General features: G+C 41.6%; 1 protein-coding gene across 2 annotated transcripts in view; it reads right to left on the bottom strand.

Moving 5' to 3' along the window:
* Positions 1-3,708: 3,708 nt before the first annotated feature.
* LOC124035739 (ubiquitin carboxyl-terminal hydrolase 10-like) overlaps positions 3,709-16,899 on the bottom strand; it is a 30,935-nt gene continuing 17,744 nt past the window's right edge. For both annotated transcript variants that reach the window (XM_046349368.1, XM_046349367.1), the window contains 10 exons: positions 15,990-16,081; positions 15,760-15,869; positions 15,466-15,524; positions 15,273-15,376; positions 13,707-13,806; positions 13,299-13,476; positions 11,866-12,031; positions 10,779-10,923; positions 9,729-9,794; positions 3,709-7,063 (listed from right to left, as the gene is read on the bottom strand). In XM_046349368.1, the coding sequence (XP_046205324.1) occupies positions 6,876-7,063; positions 9,729-9,794; positions 10,779-10,923; positions 11,866-12,031; positions 13,299-13,476; positions 13,707-13,806; positions 15,273-15,376; positions 15,466-15,524; positions 15,760-15,869; positions 15,990-16,081 (1,208 nt within the window). In that variant the 3' untranslated portion in view covers positions 3,709-6,875. The remainder of the gene's footprint in view (positions 7,064-9,728; positions 9,795-10,778; positions 10,924-11,865; positions 12,032-13,298; positions 13,477-13,706; positions 13,807-15,272; positions 15,377-15,465; positions 15,525-15,759; positions 15,870-15,989; positions 16,082-16,899) is intronic.

The following is a 16,899-nucleotide window of genomic DNA, read 5'->3' as shown; positions in this document are numbered from 1 at the left end:
ACAGGTGATTATTAATAGATTGGCTACAATACATGCAATATATACAATGAGGATTGGTTTCTACTTCATTTCATGTATGTCAACCTGGTCTCAAAGCACTTCGTATTATTCTGTATGTGAATCCGAGACAATCAATTTAGTTTAATATGTTAAGTTTCGTATGGTACATATTCATTTGTGGATGTTCATCACCCATTTCGTATCATATGTTAAGAATTACAATTCGTATTATACATGTTATGAATTTGCAAAATGTACAATATGCTATGCATTTGATGATGTGTAACAAATTCTAGCTAGGTGGCTAACATTAGCTAGACTAGGGGTTAATTTAAGAAGTTATGTTAAAGGGTTTAGGTTAGCTAAAAGGGTTAAGGTTAGGTTTAGCTAACATGCTAAGTAGTAAGTAGTTGAAAACTTGTTAATTAGCTAAAATGCCAAAGTTGTCCATGATGAGATTCAACCTCGCAAACCTTTGGCCAACCACCCTTTCGTTTTTGCCTTAAGTAACCATCTCTCTTACATAATACTAAAGGTCGACAATTAATCGAAATGGCCGATTAATTAGGGCCGATTTCAAGTGTTCACAACAATCGGTAATCTGGATTTTTGGATGCCGATTATGGCCAATTACATTGCACTCCAGGAGGAGACTGCGTGGCGGGTTGACTACCTGTTACGAGAGTGCAGCAAGAAGTCAAGGTAAGTTGCTAGCTAGCATTAAACTTATCTTATAAAAAACAATCTTAACATAATCACTAGTTAACTACACATGGTTGATGATATTACTAGTTTATCCTGCGTTGCATATAATCGATGTGATGGATTTTCCAAGCGCATTGGCAAATTATTATTATTATTTTTTTAAATCGCTGTCGTTGCACCAATGTGTACTTAACCAAAAACGTCAATGCTTTCTTAAAAACAATACACAAGTATATATTTTTAAACCGGCATATTTAGTTAATATTGCCTGCTAACAAGAATTTCTTTTAACTAGGGAAATTGTCACTTCTCTTGCGTTCTGTGCAAGCAGTCAGGGTATATGCAGCAGTTTGGGCAGCCTGGCTCGCTGCAAACTGTGTGAAGACCATTTCTTCCTAACAAAGACCATAATTCATTTGCCAGAATTGTACATAATCATGACATAACATTGAAGGTTGTGCAATGTAACAGCAATATTTAGACTTAGGGATGCCACCTGTTAGATAAAATACGGAATTGTTTCATATTTCACTGAAAGAAAAAGTTTTGTTTTCAAAATATTTTCCAGATTTTACCATATTAATGACCTAAGGCTCACATTTCTGTGTGTTATACACTGCTCAAAAAAATAAAGGGAACCCTAAAATAACACATCCTAGATCTGAATGAATGAAATATTCTTATTAAATACTTTTTTCTTTACACAGTTGAATGTGCTGACAACAAGATCACACAAAAATGATCAATGGAAATCAAATTTATCAACCCATGGAGGTCTGGATTTGGAGTCACGCTCAAAATTAAAGTGGAAAACCACACTACAGGCTGATCCAACTTTGATGTAATGTCCTTAAAACAAGTAAAAATGAGGCTCAGTAGTGTGTGTGGCCTCCGCTTGCCTGTATGACCTCCCTACAACGCCTGGGCATGCTCCTGATGAGGTGGCAGATGGTCTCCTGAGGGATCTCCTCCCAGACCTGGATGAAGGCATCTGCCAACTCCTGGACAGTCTGTGGTGCAACGTGGCGTTGGTGGATGGAGCGAGACATGATGTCCCAGATGTACTCAATTGGATTCAGGTCTGGGGAACGGGCGGGCAAGCCCATAGCATCAATGCCTTCCTCTTGCAGGAACTGCTGACACACTCCAGCCACATGAGGTCTAGCATGGTCTTGCATTCGGAGGAACCCAGGGCCAACCGCACCAGCATATGGTCTCACAAGGGGTCTGAGGATCTCATCTCGGTACCGAATGGCAGTCAGGCTACCTCTGGCAAGCACATGGAGGGCTGTGCAGCCCCCCAAAGAAATGCCACCCCACACCATGACTGACCCACCGCCAAACCAGTCATGCTGGAGGATGTTGCAGGCAGCAGAACGTTCTCCAAGGCGTCTCCAGACTGTCACATGTGCTCAGTGTGAACCTGCTTTCATCTGTGAAGAGCACAGGGCGCCAGTGGCGAATTTGCCAATCTTGGTGTTCTCTGGCAAATGCCAAACGTCCTGTACGGTGTTGGGCTGTAAGCACAACCCCCACCTGTGGACGTCGGGCCCTCATGGAGACTGTTTCTGTCCGTTTGAGAAGACACATGCACATTTGTGGCCTGCTGGAGGTCATTTTGCAGGGCTCTGGCAGTGCTCCTCCTGCTCCTCCTTGCACAAAGGCGAAGGTAGCGGTCCTGCTGCTGGGTTGTTGCCCTCATCCACGTCTCCTGATGTACTGGCCTGTCTCCTTGTAGCGCCTCCATGCTCTGGACACTGCACTGACACACAGCAAACCTTCTTGCCACAGCTCGCATTGATGTGCCATCCTGGATGAGCTGCACTACCTGAGCCACTTGTGTGGGTTGCAGACTCCATCTCATGCTACCACTTGAGTGAAAGCACCGCCAGCATTCAAAAGTGACCAAAACATCAGCCAGGAAGTATAGGAACTGAGAAGTGGTCTGTGGTTATCACCTGCAGAACCACTCCTTTTTTTGGGAGTGTCTTGCTAATTGCCTATAATTTCCACCTGTTGTCTATTCCATTTGCACAACAGCATGTGGATTTTGTCAATCAGTGTTGCTTCCTAAGTGGACAGTTTGATTTCACAGAAGTGTGATTGACTTGGGAGTTACATTGTGTTGTTTAAGTGTTCCCTTTATTTTTTTGAGCAGTGTATTATAATTAAGTCTATGATTTGATAGAGCAGTCTGACTGAGCTGTGGTAGGCAGCAGCAGGCTCGTAAATATTAATTCAAACAGCACTTTCCTGCATTTGCCAGGAGCTCTTCGCTGTGCTTCAAGCATTGTGCGGTTTATGACTTCAAGCCTATCAACTCCCGAGATTTGGCTGACAATACTATAGTGACAAAAAGAACATCCAATAGTCAAAGGTATATGAAATACAAATGGTGTGGAGAGAAAAGTCCTAGAATTCCTATAATAACTGTAACAGAAAACTTCTTACCTGGGAATATTGAAGACTCGTGTTAAAAGGAACCATCAGCTTTCATATGTTCACATGTTCTGAGCAAGGAACTTAAATGTTAGCTTTTTTATTTTTACATGGCAAATATTGCACTTTTACTATCTTCTCCAACACTTTGTTTTAGCATTATTTGTTCCAAATTGAACATGTTTCATTATTTATTTGAGACTAAATTTATTTTGAAGTATTATATTAAGTTAAAATTTTAATAAGTGTTCCTTCCATATTGTTGTAATTGTCATTATTACAAATATATTTTTAAGTGTCTGATTAATCAGGGTCTGCTTTTTTTTGGTCCTCCAATAATCAGTTTCGGCATTGAAAAATCATAGATCGGTCTACCTCTAGACCATACCATACTAATTTGAGTGTCCCAGAGTCACATTTACTATGTTATGTCCAGTCTATGAGACCAGGCTGTTATTGTGACATTGTCTGTACTAGGGCAGTTGAAGGTGTGTAGAGACTACAGATGTTAGGAGTACTAGAAGAAAGCTAAGCAGTCTTCTGACTAAACCATTAACAAACGGCTTCGGTTTTCCACAATCTTTTATTTGAACAATAAACAAAAAGAGTAGAATGCTGGAGGATTAAGATTAAAAGACAGCATATAGTTTTCAGCTTGATATCCCAACACAAGCCCTCAGCAGACAACCGTGTTAGGAAGCACAAACTAAACAGAACGACATCATTGAAGCGATTCGCCAGCACATATCCTGACCATAATCATAAAAAAGACTCAGGGATAAAATGTGTACAACAGAAAGCTTTCTGAAAGCTTTAGTGTCTGTTTCAAACCATCTTCTTCAAAACACTCTTCAGGGGGGAAAGAAAAACAAATCAAACCAACATTGTCACAATGAGTATCAGATATGACCACATAGCCATCAGCACAATTGAACTAACACTTATAAGGAGTTTTATAATGATCTGAACATATCAGCTCAATTTCCTCATATGGAATGACTGAGGCATGCCGATTGAATGAATCATGAGCTGTGGCAACAGAACCTGATGCAGAGGTGAAACCAAAATTACACAGAAGCATTAACGCAATTATGAAAGCCAACAGGGTCAATGTGAAGTAACCTTTGGTTTCACTTGGAGATTTAAAAAAACTTTACGTACCCATAAGTAATAAGCAAATGACTTGTGGGAACCAAATTCTGCACGGTTTAGACTACAAAATTTCAGTCACTAACATAACACATTTTTCAGGACAAAATATTCAACGCTAATTTATGGGAAGGGAATTGTGTGGCCAATTTAAATGACACTGCTCCAAACTCAATAAAGTATGCAACACAGAAATTGCACATGGTAAGATAACTATTTCCATTACTCAGTTTCCAGTCACTTCAAATAAAAGGGGATACAGTTATATTGAATAAGCCTCTGCTACCATCAGTGAGAGAACTACAAAGTGAGAAATGGGATAAAATAAGCTCTTCCTGTTGGATCTAAAATGCATGCTCTGCTATTCCAATGTGGGAAAAATGATTTCACACTGCCCCAACCTTCCAGTGGTCAGAAATGGGAAAGTGTGAGAGCCGCCTTCCCAAAAGACCCATTCCCAGTTGTGTACCTCGCTTTATCTAATGGCCAAGTGTGTGCGCACGTAGTGTGTATGTGAGAAAGTGTATACAGTATGTGAAAGATCTTTAGAAAATGGTCTGCTTTGCCCATTAAGGACATAGAGTATACAAGGGTAAACCACAATACACCAAGTCTTCAGTAAGGTAATGTACCAGTTATGTTATTTTTGTAAAGGATTAAATAATGACAGATTCTGACATTGGTTTGGTTGAAATGTCCCTTAAGCTTAAACTATGGATCAAACTTAAAGGAAAAAAATATGTATGATCAAGCAAAGACCTTGTCCAATTTATTCATTGTTGTGCTTTACCTTGGGAAATTTCGCTCAAATATCAATTTAGATGCCATATAGTATAATTCTGGGGAAACGGTCATGGTATTATTGAACAAATGAAAAATAACATTTAAGCGAAACTCAAAACACAATCAATGAATAATAATGATGATGCAAAAGCAAGGTCTCAAACAAAAACAAACATGATTTCCTTTTGTGGGCATTTGTTGTGGGGGATTTCATTTCTAGAGCCAAGCAGCAGATGTGACCCACTTCCCCTCAACATGGACAGTCTCTCTTGCTGGAAAGGAACTGCACTCAGCCACAAAAGAGGAAATGCACAGGTCAGGTACATTCCCATAAACTTTACAGACATTTGACTTAGTTGTCACACTCACTGGGTTGGACTCGTACATTGAGTGGAGATTTGGATTAGAAAGCCTCGCATAGCGAACCTAAGGCAGCCCCCTTTTTCTGGTGAGGGGTCATGTGGCTGTTGTAACTCTACAACGGCAGACCGCCTATACATAGATGGAAGCTTTAGACCAGAACAAGGAAAAAAATGATAAATGAAGGATGAGGGGGGAAAGGATCGGTATAAAATTAACACGGGCTGGTGCTTGTGGTGGAATCTCAGTCTTCACTGGTATCTCTCCAGCGCTCCAGAGTACTCAGAAATCCTTATAACTAACAGCCACTCAGGGAGCCAAACAAGGTGACACTCAACTTGATTCAGATGTCTCTCTTTTTTAATCTTTTTTTTACAGTTTTAAATCTTAAAATATCTGCAAGTGTGCATTAGCACATCCACATCTTGTTATTGATCAGATATATTATACGTGCACAGTAGCTTCTTTTTTTTTATATCATATTTAAATCCTAAAGCGCATTAAAATTGTTTTTAGATATTCTTTCTAATTCTACACCCAGAAAACACAAGGTTCTTTCAAACAAAGCTGTTTAGTTTCAGCACACTGTAGCAGCACCTCTTCTGTAATTGTTTCTATTTTTTTTGATGGCTCAAGTTTTACCTAGATTTAAAAGCATCAGGAAAGTGAGGAAGGTGGAGAAGTAAGAAGAGATGGTGGCCATGAAGAGCATCTTGCCTCTGGAGTTAAAGAGACTCATTCGATAATGTTTTGCTGTTTGCTGGTGCTGGGCCTTTTTCGATGCACTCTGACAAAATTTCAACAGGTGTTTAAACTGCTGCAAATTCATTAGGACAACTCCCCTTGCCAAAAGGCAAAACACTGATTATTTTATGCCATTTTCAACAACAACAAAAGAAAGATGAAAAAAAAAGAAAAAAAAAGAGTAGATTATAATAACAAAAAAAAAGATGACTTCTCTCCAGCAGCCCAACCGGACATCTGCAGCCTGGTGTTGTAGATAGATAGTTCGTCCTGTGGGTAAAGTACCCACTGTTCCCAGTCTGAACGAGGCTGTAGGTTCAGAGGCGAGTCTCAAGGTCCCCTCCCCTCAGTCCATTCAACAGTCTCTCCTCTCAGCATTAAAAAAACAGCAGTGGCGCACAGAGAAGAGGAAGCCATCACAGGGAAAATATTTTACAACGCGTCCTTTTTCCCTTTAATTCTTTCAAAAAAAAGATTAAAGGAAAAAAGGCATTGTTGGAAAAGCTGGCTCTCTGGAAAAGCAGGGACGAGGGGGAGGAAGAAAATCTTGCAAGAAGTTGGGCAGTGTTCCTGTTCATTAGTTTGTATGTATGCATGTGTACTTGAGTGTGTATGTCTGTAGTGGGCGTGTATGTGTAGTTGAATGTGTGTAAAGCGAGTGTTCCTCTGAGTGTGCATGAACGTGTGTGTGGTGTCTACAGCAGGTCGACGCGACGGTAGTACAGCAGGTAGGCAGTGCGCTCAGCAGTCTGCTTCACCACCTGGTACTGGTTGATGACCTTCACTGACTGGTCGTCAATGCGCAGCCAGCCGTTCAGACCGATGTGGAAGACATCCGTGGTGTAATGGCCGCCTGTAGCGCTGTTCCCATGGTGATAGACAACTGCGACAGGGACACACAAAATGGAAGCTTTTCAGAGGCGGAAATCAAACTGAAACGAGGAAAAATTCACTTACATGTTTGTCTCACCAAGTTATCTTAAGAGGTATGCACTAACTGGATAAGAGCATCTGCTAAATGACTAAAATGTCCAAATGAAAAAGTAATTCTGGTATCTGGTTCTGGCTACACAAGGTCAGAGCCAGTAATTAACTACTGATATCAGAAACTGTCTGGAGCACCCTAGGCATGTAGACCAGGGTTGCTAGCCTTAGAGAGGCCTCCATTTCAGTGTGTTATTGATGTAGGCATTAAATATCACGTTGTAAGTAAACTTCTATTATAATTCTTTCACATATCTGATCAAGTGTCGTAAGAATTCTTGGCAATGCATCAATCATGACCAAATGTAAAAACCTAAGTAAATACATCAGGAGAATGTGGAAAGAAAATAACATCCTCCATTCTGTGCCCGTATTTACAGACTGGCAACACGTGTTCCAAATGGACTTAACGCCCTTAAAGCGAAACACTACGATGCCATGAAGACCACGTTTAAAAGAGGGCGTCGGATTTAAGCCACAGTGACAGTTATTACCAGGCAGAAATAAGTCATTAAGTTGAGTAAACACGGCAATCTTGTCTGATCCGTTTGATTTGGACACAGAACTAGATTCAGGCGGTAACTCATTCTTTGTACTGAAACCATAAGCTACTATAGGCAAGGAGTAACATCATTACCCCCTCACATCTGACAACAGATATGTGCAACCACAACTGAATGGTTGGTTTAACTGGAGGGAAACAAGAAATACTCGTGTGTAGTTGAGACAACTTTCTACCTAAGTGCTTGATTGCATAGGTTCACCTTTTCACTGGCGGCAGAATTTTAAAATGGCATGAATGAAGTTTCCAAAGTCGCTTATATTACATATTAACTATACTGTTATGTTATCATATTACACACTGTGTAGCATGAGACCTTTTCATCAAGACTTTCTCTGTCCCATGGGCCAGATGGTCAGAGACCAGGCAAAACTTTTACCTCCAGGATCTTACAGCAAAAGATTAACTGCACCTCTATAGCAACAGTTGCTAGGGGTTACTCTACTAACAGATTTTTGACAAGTAAGGAAAGCCTTTTTCTTCTCTGAAAGGAAAATAAACAGCTGAAGACAATTTACCTCCAAACTACAGGGAGATTAACAGGACCCCCATATCCACAGTGGAGGTTTTCTCTGTTTAAACTGGTCAGTGAGGCGTGAAGAGAGAGGAGGAGGGGGCAGGAGAACTACATGCTGAATGAGCTGCTGGAAATAACAGTTAACTGAACACTGGCCACTCACACCTACACCAGACAGCAGCACAGTGGAGATGTTTTCATTGAGCAGGCAGAGCTCCCTAATGAAGGCCCACTTTTATTCCCTTTGGTCCTGCCAGGGAGGAGGTTATAGGGGTGGGGGGGCAGGCCTGTGGTAAAGTCTGGGGTAATGCTCTAGTCTAGAAACACTTCACCTGCACCTTTCTCCATAGACAAATCATAATACTGTCCAGTACATTAAACAGGTATGTTAACACTCTAGAATTTGGTAGGGCATTGAGAAATATGCAGAAACAGCATTTTGCTCCCACTAAAAGTTTTTAAACATGGTTTGAGTCAACCTTTCCTGAAATTGACTCTTCGCTAAGCCCCGCATCCCTTGGTTACTGTTTAAAAAAACAGACTACACCTTGCTAGTCAGGATACTTGGATAGGCTATGTTGTGGTGGACTGTCATTACAATTTCTTCACAGGAACCTGGTAAAATTATGTTTATAGTGTAACTAAATGGCTCTGAATTCACTGTCAGCATGTAGTCAAAGCTATAACCCTTTTTGGAGCTAAATAGTTCTTTCAAATCTTATCCTGATGTCGACAGCAGATTCATAACATTGCTAACTTATCTTACTAACATACATTAAGTGGCTAGCTAGCATTAGCAACGTTTGGTGGTCAATGAGACAGAACTACCTAACCAGCTGTGCTAGAAAACAATAAAAACAAAAGTAGATTTGATAAATAGGCTCTGTATTTCAGGAATCACAGTACCAAGTAGTAGTATTATATTATTCAGCCATTTAATTAGTATTATTATTTTTAAATAATGAAAACTGAAGTTATTACCATTCATGAGATTTAAGCGTGAGCTTGTCTGAAGAGTGGGACTTGACAACTATTGCTTTCCATTGATTGCTGAAAATTATTGGGTGTGGCTTAGTGAAGGGTCAATTGAGTTTTGTCCAAAACATAACATTTTTCCAAGAGCAAGTCATGACTCCGAGAAGTTCAATCTGCTTCTTAACAAAAACACAGTTGCCGAAGCAAGACTTCCAAGGTAGCTCAACTCAAAAAGATCAATATTATCAGTCACTGAGATAGCATGTGGAGTAAACAGAGTATGAAAGGAAACCTCAGTACGAGTCTGAACACATCGAAAGAGAATCCTATGAACTATTGAACTTAATGTTTGAATACATCTTATGCTAGACTATATATGTTGTTGCCTGTAGCATAGGGCCAATGCCCTATTACTGCATATAATTGAATGATTATGACCATTTGTGTGACACTGTGGGTGTAGAAGGAGAGGTGTGTAGTTGATCATAAATCAGTATATATAGTACATACCTGCAAAGAGCCTGTAGGTTCTTTGGCCTTTGAATATTTTACTCCGCACCCCTGAAGAGAGGAGATCTAAGGAGAGACAAATTAATAAAGTACAGCCACATCACAGAGAGAAACAAAATGTATAAGATACTCCCTCAGAGCACCATCAATTATAGTTATTTGGGTCTGTGTGCCATGAAAGCCAGCCTGTCTAAATAAAGGTGGCTATAAAAATACACCAGTGTAGCGTTTGGTAAATCGTACGCAGAATGCTGGCAGGCTGCCACTCATGCCAAACCAAAATAAAGCCTACTTTTTTATAATTTATACACCGCAGGAGACCCAACACGCTGGACCCAGTTTACATTGGAACGAACCAGGGATTCTCTCCACATTCTGATGCTTATTCTGTAAATCTACAGTACTAATATCCTCAAGCTCCTGGGACCTTGTCTGTGGGGATTTGGTAAACGTGCTGTTAGGATTACTTACAGAAACCCCACATGAACCTCCTACATGGGACAGATGGAAACAGAGGCTCCCTCAGATATTAATGACATGTTGACCTGACATGGTATTTTTTTTGGGGGGGTTCCTCTATAAATATTTCCTCCGTGTGCTGTGGGTTCAGGGCTTGTAGGGTAGGCCGGGCGGAGCAGTAAACGTAGGCAGGCTGGCTGGCCAGCACAGGACTGATGAGGTGTAAAGTTGTGTGAGGTTGGGTGTTGGGGCTGAATGAGGAGGCCTTTAACGGTATGAGGTCAACCCACAAATCATCTCTCCCTGCCGCTGATGACAACTTCCCAGCACCCTCGTTTAAATACGCAATGTCAGATAAGTGAGCTAAACCTGTGTGTGTGTCTAACTAGGATCCAGACTGTGGAAAGACTAGTCTTTACTGGAATATGATCAGATGCTGACTGTGAAGTGTGTTATGAACGATTGCCTTTCTCACCCAGGGTTCAGAGAGCTTCACACACATTCAATAGTGCTAATTAAATAATTGGGGCATGTGTTTTAAGTGGGGACTTCACCCAATGGTTTGTGGAGGCTTTTCAGTGATTCATGTACCTTTGCTGATCTCCAGGTCTACAGGGTAATCAATGTTCTTGCTCAGTTTCTGACAGCCTCCAGTCTTCTCAAACACAAATCTCTTGAGATGGAGCACCAGCACTGGAGGGAGCTCCTCTAGGGTCACTCTCCGGCTGATCTCAATCTGCAAACATAGGAGAGATTATCAAACTGAGCCCGGGGACCATTTGACAAAGTGGAGCCACATCAAACAGCTAATATAAACCAGAACAGGATCTCCCAATTTATCCAGGGATTAGACTCTGAACAAAACCAGCACACACGGTCACACAGGCCTACACTAAGAGCCTGCTGTGAGCTTTGATCTAGTCACTTGTGAATCAATGGGGTTTGACACCTTCACTGTCAGAACCAGACAGTGACCCCAACTACCAGCTACTTCTAAAACGATATCAAGGTACTGTAACAACTGTCTTATAAAATAAAAGCTGATGAGGTTGGTAAACAACACAGCTGTCCAACAGATGTTGCCCTCACCAGTTTTGTTTCCATACAGAAGAAGCATGCATGCAAGGCACATTTGTCTTCTTATACTGTGGCTTTAAAACAATGTGTTTTCACCAGGAAGCTCAGTCAGAGAGGACATGAAGCATAAACAATGCTTTAGAGTCCACACGCACAACACAGCCCTCAGTCTATTAAGAGAAACAAGGCCAATGGGAAGACGATCTGTTAAGAGTCTGACTACTTCAGCCCATTAGAAGGGGCCCATCAAGGGGAGAGTGCTTTGTGTACTGGAGTGTGCTGCTGAGCATCCCAAATACTCCAGCTAAAAGAAACGAGACACCACAGTAACTAATATTCTCATTGTTTAAACACTACATTTTTTACTTTTAACTGCCAACATGCCCACATCCTTGTTTCGGATTGCAGAAGAAAAACAAATGGAAATTAATTGGAGGTTTTCAAAGCAGCATTCAAGTTTGGATCAACATACTTCAACTAATTGCATGTGGGGGAAAAACCAAGCGATTGAGCATGAAATCAGAATTACTGATATGCAAACACATCCAAGCCTTGTAATGGTTTAGTAGTAGCATTGGTGTACTGTGTGAAAGACCCTTACCTCCTGCTTGGTTTTAGTGGTGTAGCCCTGAACTGACTCCCGTGCCACCAGGGTCTCCAGGGCCTCCTGAACGGTGCGGATCTTCTCTGACTGGATGTCCAGCTGCAGGGTGAAGAAGGGCTGCAGGGTGGCTGACTCCTTAGAGTTCTGCTGGTACACCACCGACCTGCATAGGACAGAAAGTCAAATATACCCCACTTCAGACAATGAAATACAATGCATACAAGGACATTACACAAAGCTTCATACAGTAATGGGTTTTGAGTGTCTCAACGACATCTTGACCTCAGAAAACAGCATCACAGCTTTGAAGGAAAGTGTATGGGTCATACTACAGATTCTCTCTACATGTCTCTCCAAACTACACCTTTATGAATCATCTCCTCTCCTTCCTCAAATTCTCCTTAGTGGCAGAAAATGATCCAAAATGTTCAAATGGCAAAAACAACTCCAACATTCATAGCCCTCTGACAGCCATATGAGTGAAACGGTCATGCTAATCTCTTTAAATTTTGAAAATAATTTCAACCTTGCTCCAATGATTCCCCTCAGCCAAAGCAATTATCCTGACTCGAATGGCTGAAAAAGTGAATGTAGCTGAACTCAGTGGGTATGCATAGTTCAACCAAGACCTTCCTGAAGGTCTGCCCTTATGTTCCATTTACTTTAACTACTCTCTTTTTTCAGAGAAAAATAATCCTCTGAAGTGATCTTTAACCCAGTCAGGCCAGGCGTGTGCCAGATCAGAACCTCTGAGAGAAGAACCTCAGAGAGCATGACATTTGGCCCAGGCACACCATCACAGGTCCAAAACTTTCAAAGTTGTTTTGTGATTCTTTCTTTGCTAGAGTGTGTGTCTCACGCCTGGTTGTCCAGGCCACCGACCACAGGCCGGGACACAATGGCTGTTATTCTGAAGAGTGCTTCTGGAGCAGAGAAAGCCCAGAGCCAGCTGGTGGCAGGCCTGTTTGGGATGGCATCCTCAGCTGAGGTTGGAGCTGGGGGCCCAGAGGTGGTGCCAGGGCAACCAGCCCAAGGGGGCCCAGATAAAGATGGCACTATACTCTCTGTTCTCCTGTCATACCAAGCACCTGCGCCACAGCCAATAAAAAGAAGGGCAAGGACACCACTGGTGCCACAGTTCTGCTGCTGGGCTTTAAGAAAAATAAGCTCTGGGCAGGGAGAAAAGAAACACTCAGTGGCTGACCATCACTCTGGCTTCATGTGGGAGAAGCCAGGTGTCTTTCCAAGCCTCAGGCTTTTCTTCCAAGGAAATAGTAGTAAAGGCTTTGGGTCCACCAAAACATTGACTTGACTATATCGTCATGAACAACATTAAGTTTCCATTATAAGCAACACCTCACATGTTAAGAAACTGTGCGTGAGTTTCCTGACACCTCACAAGTCAACACAAGTCAATGGTGTTACCCTACCGGATGTGCCCTCCGAATATGTCAGTGATAGGGGTGCGGACAAAGTCAGCTTGACGGGTAATGGAGGTCTTGTTTCGGGGGCCCACTTGCTCCCATTCGTCCTCGCTCCCCTCCTCCTTATCAGCAACATCGTCATCCACACCTGACTGGGACTCTGGGCCGTTGGGTGTGGGGGCTTCTGATCAAGACAGGAGAAATGACAACTGATTTAGATCCACAGCCAATGGAAATCATAGAGCAGATTCAGCAGTGAGGCCAAAGAACATAAGGAAATTATGTGAAATGAAAATGGACTAAATTATGTGAAATGAAAATGGACTAGATCAGCTAAGTTCATAAGCAGAGAGCACGTGTAAATAGATAATTGTAAGACCTCATGCATCAGATTTAGACCATGGCACTACTTACTCTCTTCCTGAGGGGAGAAGAGCTTTTTCAAAGCAAGCATCTCCTCATGCAGTCCGTTGAGGGTGAAACCCAGGTACTCCTCCGCATCCTCCTGTCGACCCTGACAGAGAACGCACAACCATCAGCACTAATGAGACCACGGTGCCAAGAGAGCCTCCGCTCTAATGCAACACCACTGCCTCAGCTGTTACTGAGCATCAGGACAGGACATCAGTGTGCACATGGCACAGGTGAGATACAATCTAAACCGCATAGGGAATGCCTGCCTCAAGAGCTCTCTCATTCCATTTGGAATAGCTTTTTTAATTACACTCCATATGATTATGAATCAGTAATGAGTCAGGATGTCTCATGCACCAACGGATGGATATTTGTACATGTATCCATGTACTGTACCATCCAGACAGGTACAGACTGAATGTCTCCGGTGCATAGACTCAAGTGTACTGATGAGAATGTGGAATTTTACATAAAACCAGTGTCAGGAAACAGGTGATAGTGTTTCAGTTTAATTGCTCTAATTCAGGGCTTGTGAAGTTATACTTAGGCTAAATATAAGCCTTCCACAACCATAAGAGCCACCAATAATTTAATTATTTTATCAAAAATAGTTCACCTGCTTTTTTGCAATAATCACTGATCTAGCTTACAAGTCAGTCTGTGAAAATAACCTTTTTGTAACAAATTTAACCAGAACCATGTATAATGCACATTCACTAATAATTACCAACTTGTAGCAGGCATTATAGAACATTAACACAGGTCTCAAACAATCACTCAAGCCCATGTGCTACAGAGTAGCCAGTTAATCTTTATATTTCAAGTTTAGCCAACTTGGGCCTATTTGCTGGCTAACAAGGTATAATTGTTATGAACACACCGTTCTGTCTGTTTCCAACGGTTTGAAAAGCATGCTAGCCTGTCCACTTTGTTCAGACGTTGAAATCATGTAGCCTACCTTACTTCTCAGAATTAGAATTCCTTATATTTGTGTTTTATGCTTATTGCACAATTATAAAACAGACTAGACAGCTAGTTTAACAGTCTCTGGCTAAAATGATGAACACAAATTTTCCAGAACCAATGTTCATTGATACTCCTGTTAGTAGTGTCTGCTCTGTGAGCAACTTGAGGAGTTGAGACATAAAAAAGGTATCATTTAGAAAGGTTCCTTCCACTATTACAGTAAAATAATGTCTCAACGTGTTTTGGTGTCCATATGACCGATTCAGTTGGACCAAACCACAAATGGCAAGTTGAAAACGGTTTGTCAGAGAGGAAGAAGTGATCTCTCATCTTTGTTGTTGTGAGTGGCAGGGAGAGGGACTTAGTGTGTGTGTGTAAATGGTAAGGTGCACACAGCACAGAGGGAGCAAAGGAGACTAGACCAAAAATAAAACATGACAACAATCGGACATAAAAAAGACTGTTGCGATATTCTGCGCTAAAACATTCAAATGAATAAAATACATCTCCCAGTCCTAATTGCTAGTACAACCTCGGAGTACACGTTACTCATTTTACAGGCCGAAGGTAAAGCTTGCTCTGGATGCCCAGTGGCTTTACCTTCTCCGAGAGACTCGACTTGATGAGGATGAGGAGTCTGTAGATGTAGTTGGGTTCAAAAGGAGCACCTGGGCGAATGTCTTTTATTATCTTTTCACCAGCAGCTATGGAAAAAGCAACAAGGAACACATCAAATGAACATCAACAGGAAATAAAAGAAACTCCTTTTAGAAGATGCTGACAGACAGCTTACCTTGCTGCTTGGCTTTAGATGGTACAGGCATATTGTTGAACTCATTGACAAGCCTTACACTGGAGGGAGAAACAAGGTCAGGGAGTTGTAATCAGCAAAGGAAGTACACACCCAACCCAATGCAGCGGGAACACATTAACACCTTCTCTCAATACTCTTAACACAGTTTAACCAATTTAGTTCAGGCAGGAATTTGTTGTCGCTGCTTATTTGCACACAAACAAGACCTCGATTGATTGTGAGATTTGGCTTTTAAAAACAGCCAGTCAGCTCCCAGGGAGAGAGGCTACTTACAAGTTGTCCATCATGGGTGTGGAAGTACAGGGTCTCTGGGTGTCATTGAACAGCGGAATGGACTTCAACAGGTGATACATGGGGGGGCAAGCAATCAGGGCCTGCAATGTCTTGGGGGTGGCAGTCAAGGGCAAAATAACCTCATTGGAACACTAAATAGACATGTAATGTAATTTTGTTTATGACATGATGTGATTCAAGCATTTCACATGCAACTGAGAAAAGGATACAGCGTTGATATAGCACCAGTTTCCCCTGTTGATCAGTCCTCTTGGTTGCAAAGACACTGGTTTGTGTATCAACTTCACATTCTCAATTAGTTCTGAGGATTCAAACAAGTACACATGATTTTGAACACACATCCCTTACTAAAATCAAACAAAAAGTTAAAATAGAAGATAGTTTGTAAACCTCAGGCAAAAAGATAATATAAATTTACACCATGTACTATATAGATAGTGTCCCTTCTTCCAACTCTGCATCATATGACAGTGGCACACAAGGCTGGTTTGTTAGAACAAGGAGATACTGTGCCACGCCTAGGAAGGGAGACTGTCACTGGCAACACAGCTCCCATGGTAACGTGGACAGACATTCCAACATAGAAAATATCATAACACCACCATATAATCACATTATGGGAAAACAATGGGTTAAAAATAGCAAGCAGTTTTTTGATAGTTCCGCCTACTTACATATCATAATATGAACAACCTCAATGATAGAAACATGGTTTTTAAAGATAACAGGTTTGCTAAAAGTGAAACGATCATTCCAGGAGAGAAGAGAAATTGTTTGCCTAAACAGTAAAGGCACACTCCAGATGAGATACAATCGTATACAGGGTTGGAAATCAAAATGAGATGTGGTAGTGGTGACACCAGTAAGGGGTCCTATAATAGCTTCCTGTTCATTTCCTGACAGGAGCGTGCTGTCTGAGCACTGTATTGTGGGTACAAAATAAGCCTTTCCACTGAACGGAGAAGGCAACCACATGGAGCCTGGTTTATTTATTTACAGCCGTAGAGCACAGGAAACCATCAGGTTTATCTAGACAGAAGCACATTAGAATGCCCAGAAGCCCCCTCTCATACCTCAGATGAAAAATCCCACTTTACAAAAAGGATGACAGGCTTAAGT

This window comes from Oncorhynchus gorbuscha, linkage group LG05 (assembly GCF_021184085.1).
Source record: "Oncorhynchus gorbuscha isolate QuinsamMale2020 ecotype Even-year linkage group LG05, OgorEven_v1.0, whole genome shotgun sequence".
Classification (NCBI taxonomy): domain Eukaryota; kingdom Metazoa; phylum Chordata; class Actinopteri; order Salmoniformes; family Salmonidae; genus Oncorhynchus; species Oncorhynchus gorbuscha.
This window is presented reverse-complemented; position numbering and strand designations above follow the sequence as displayed.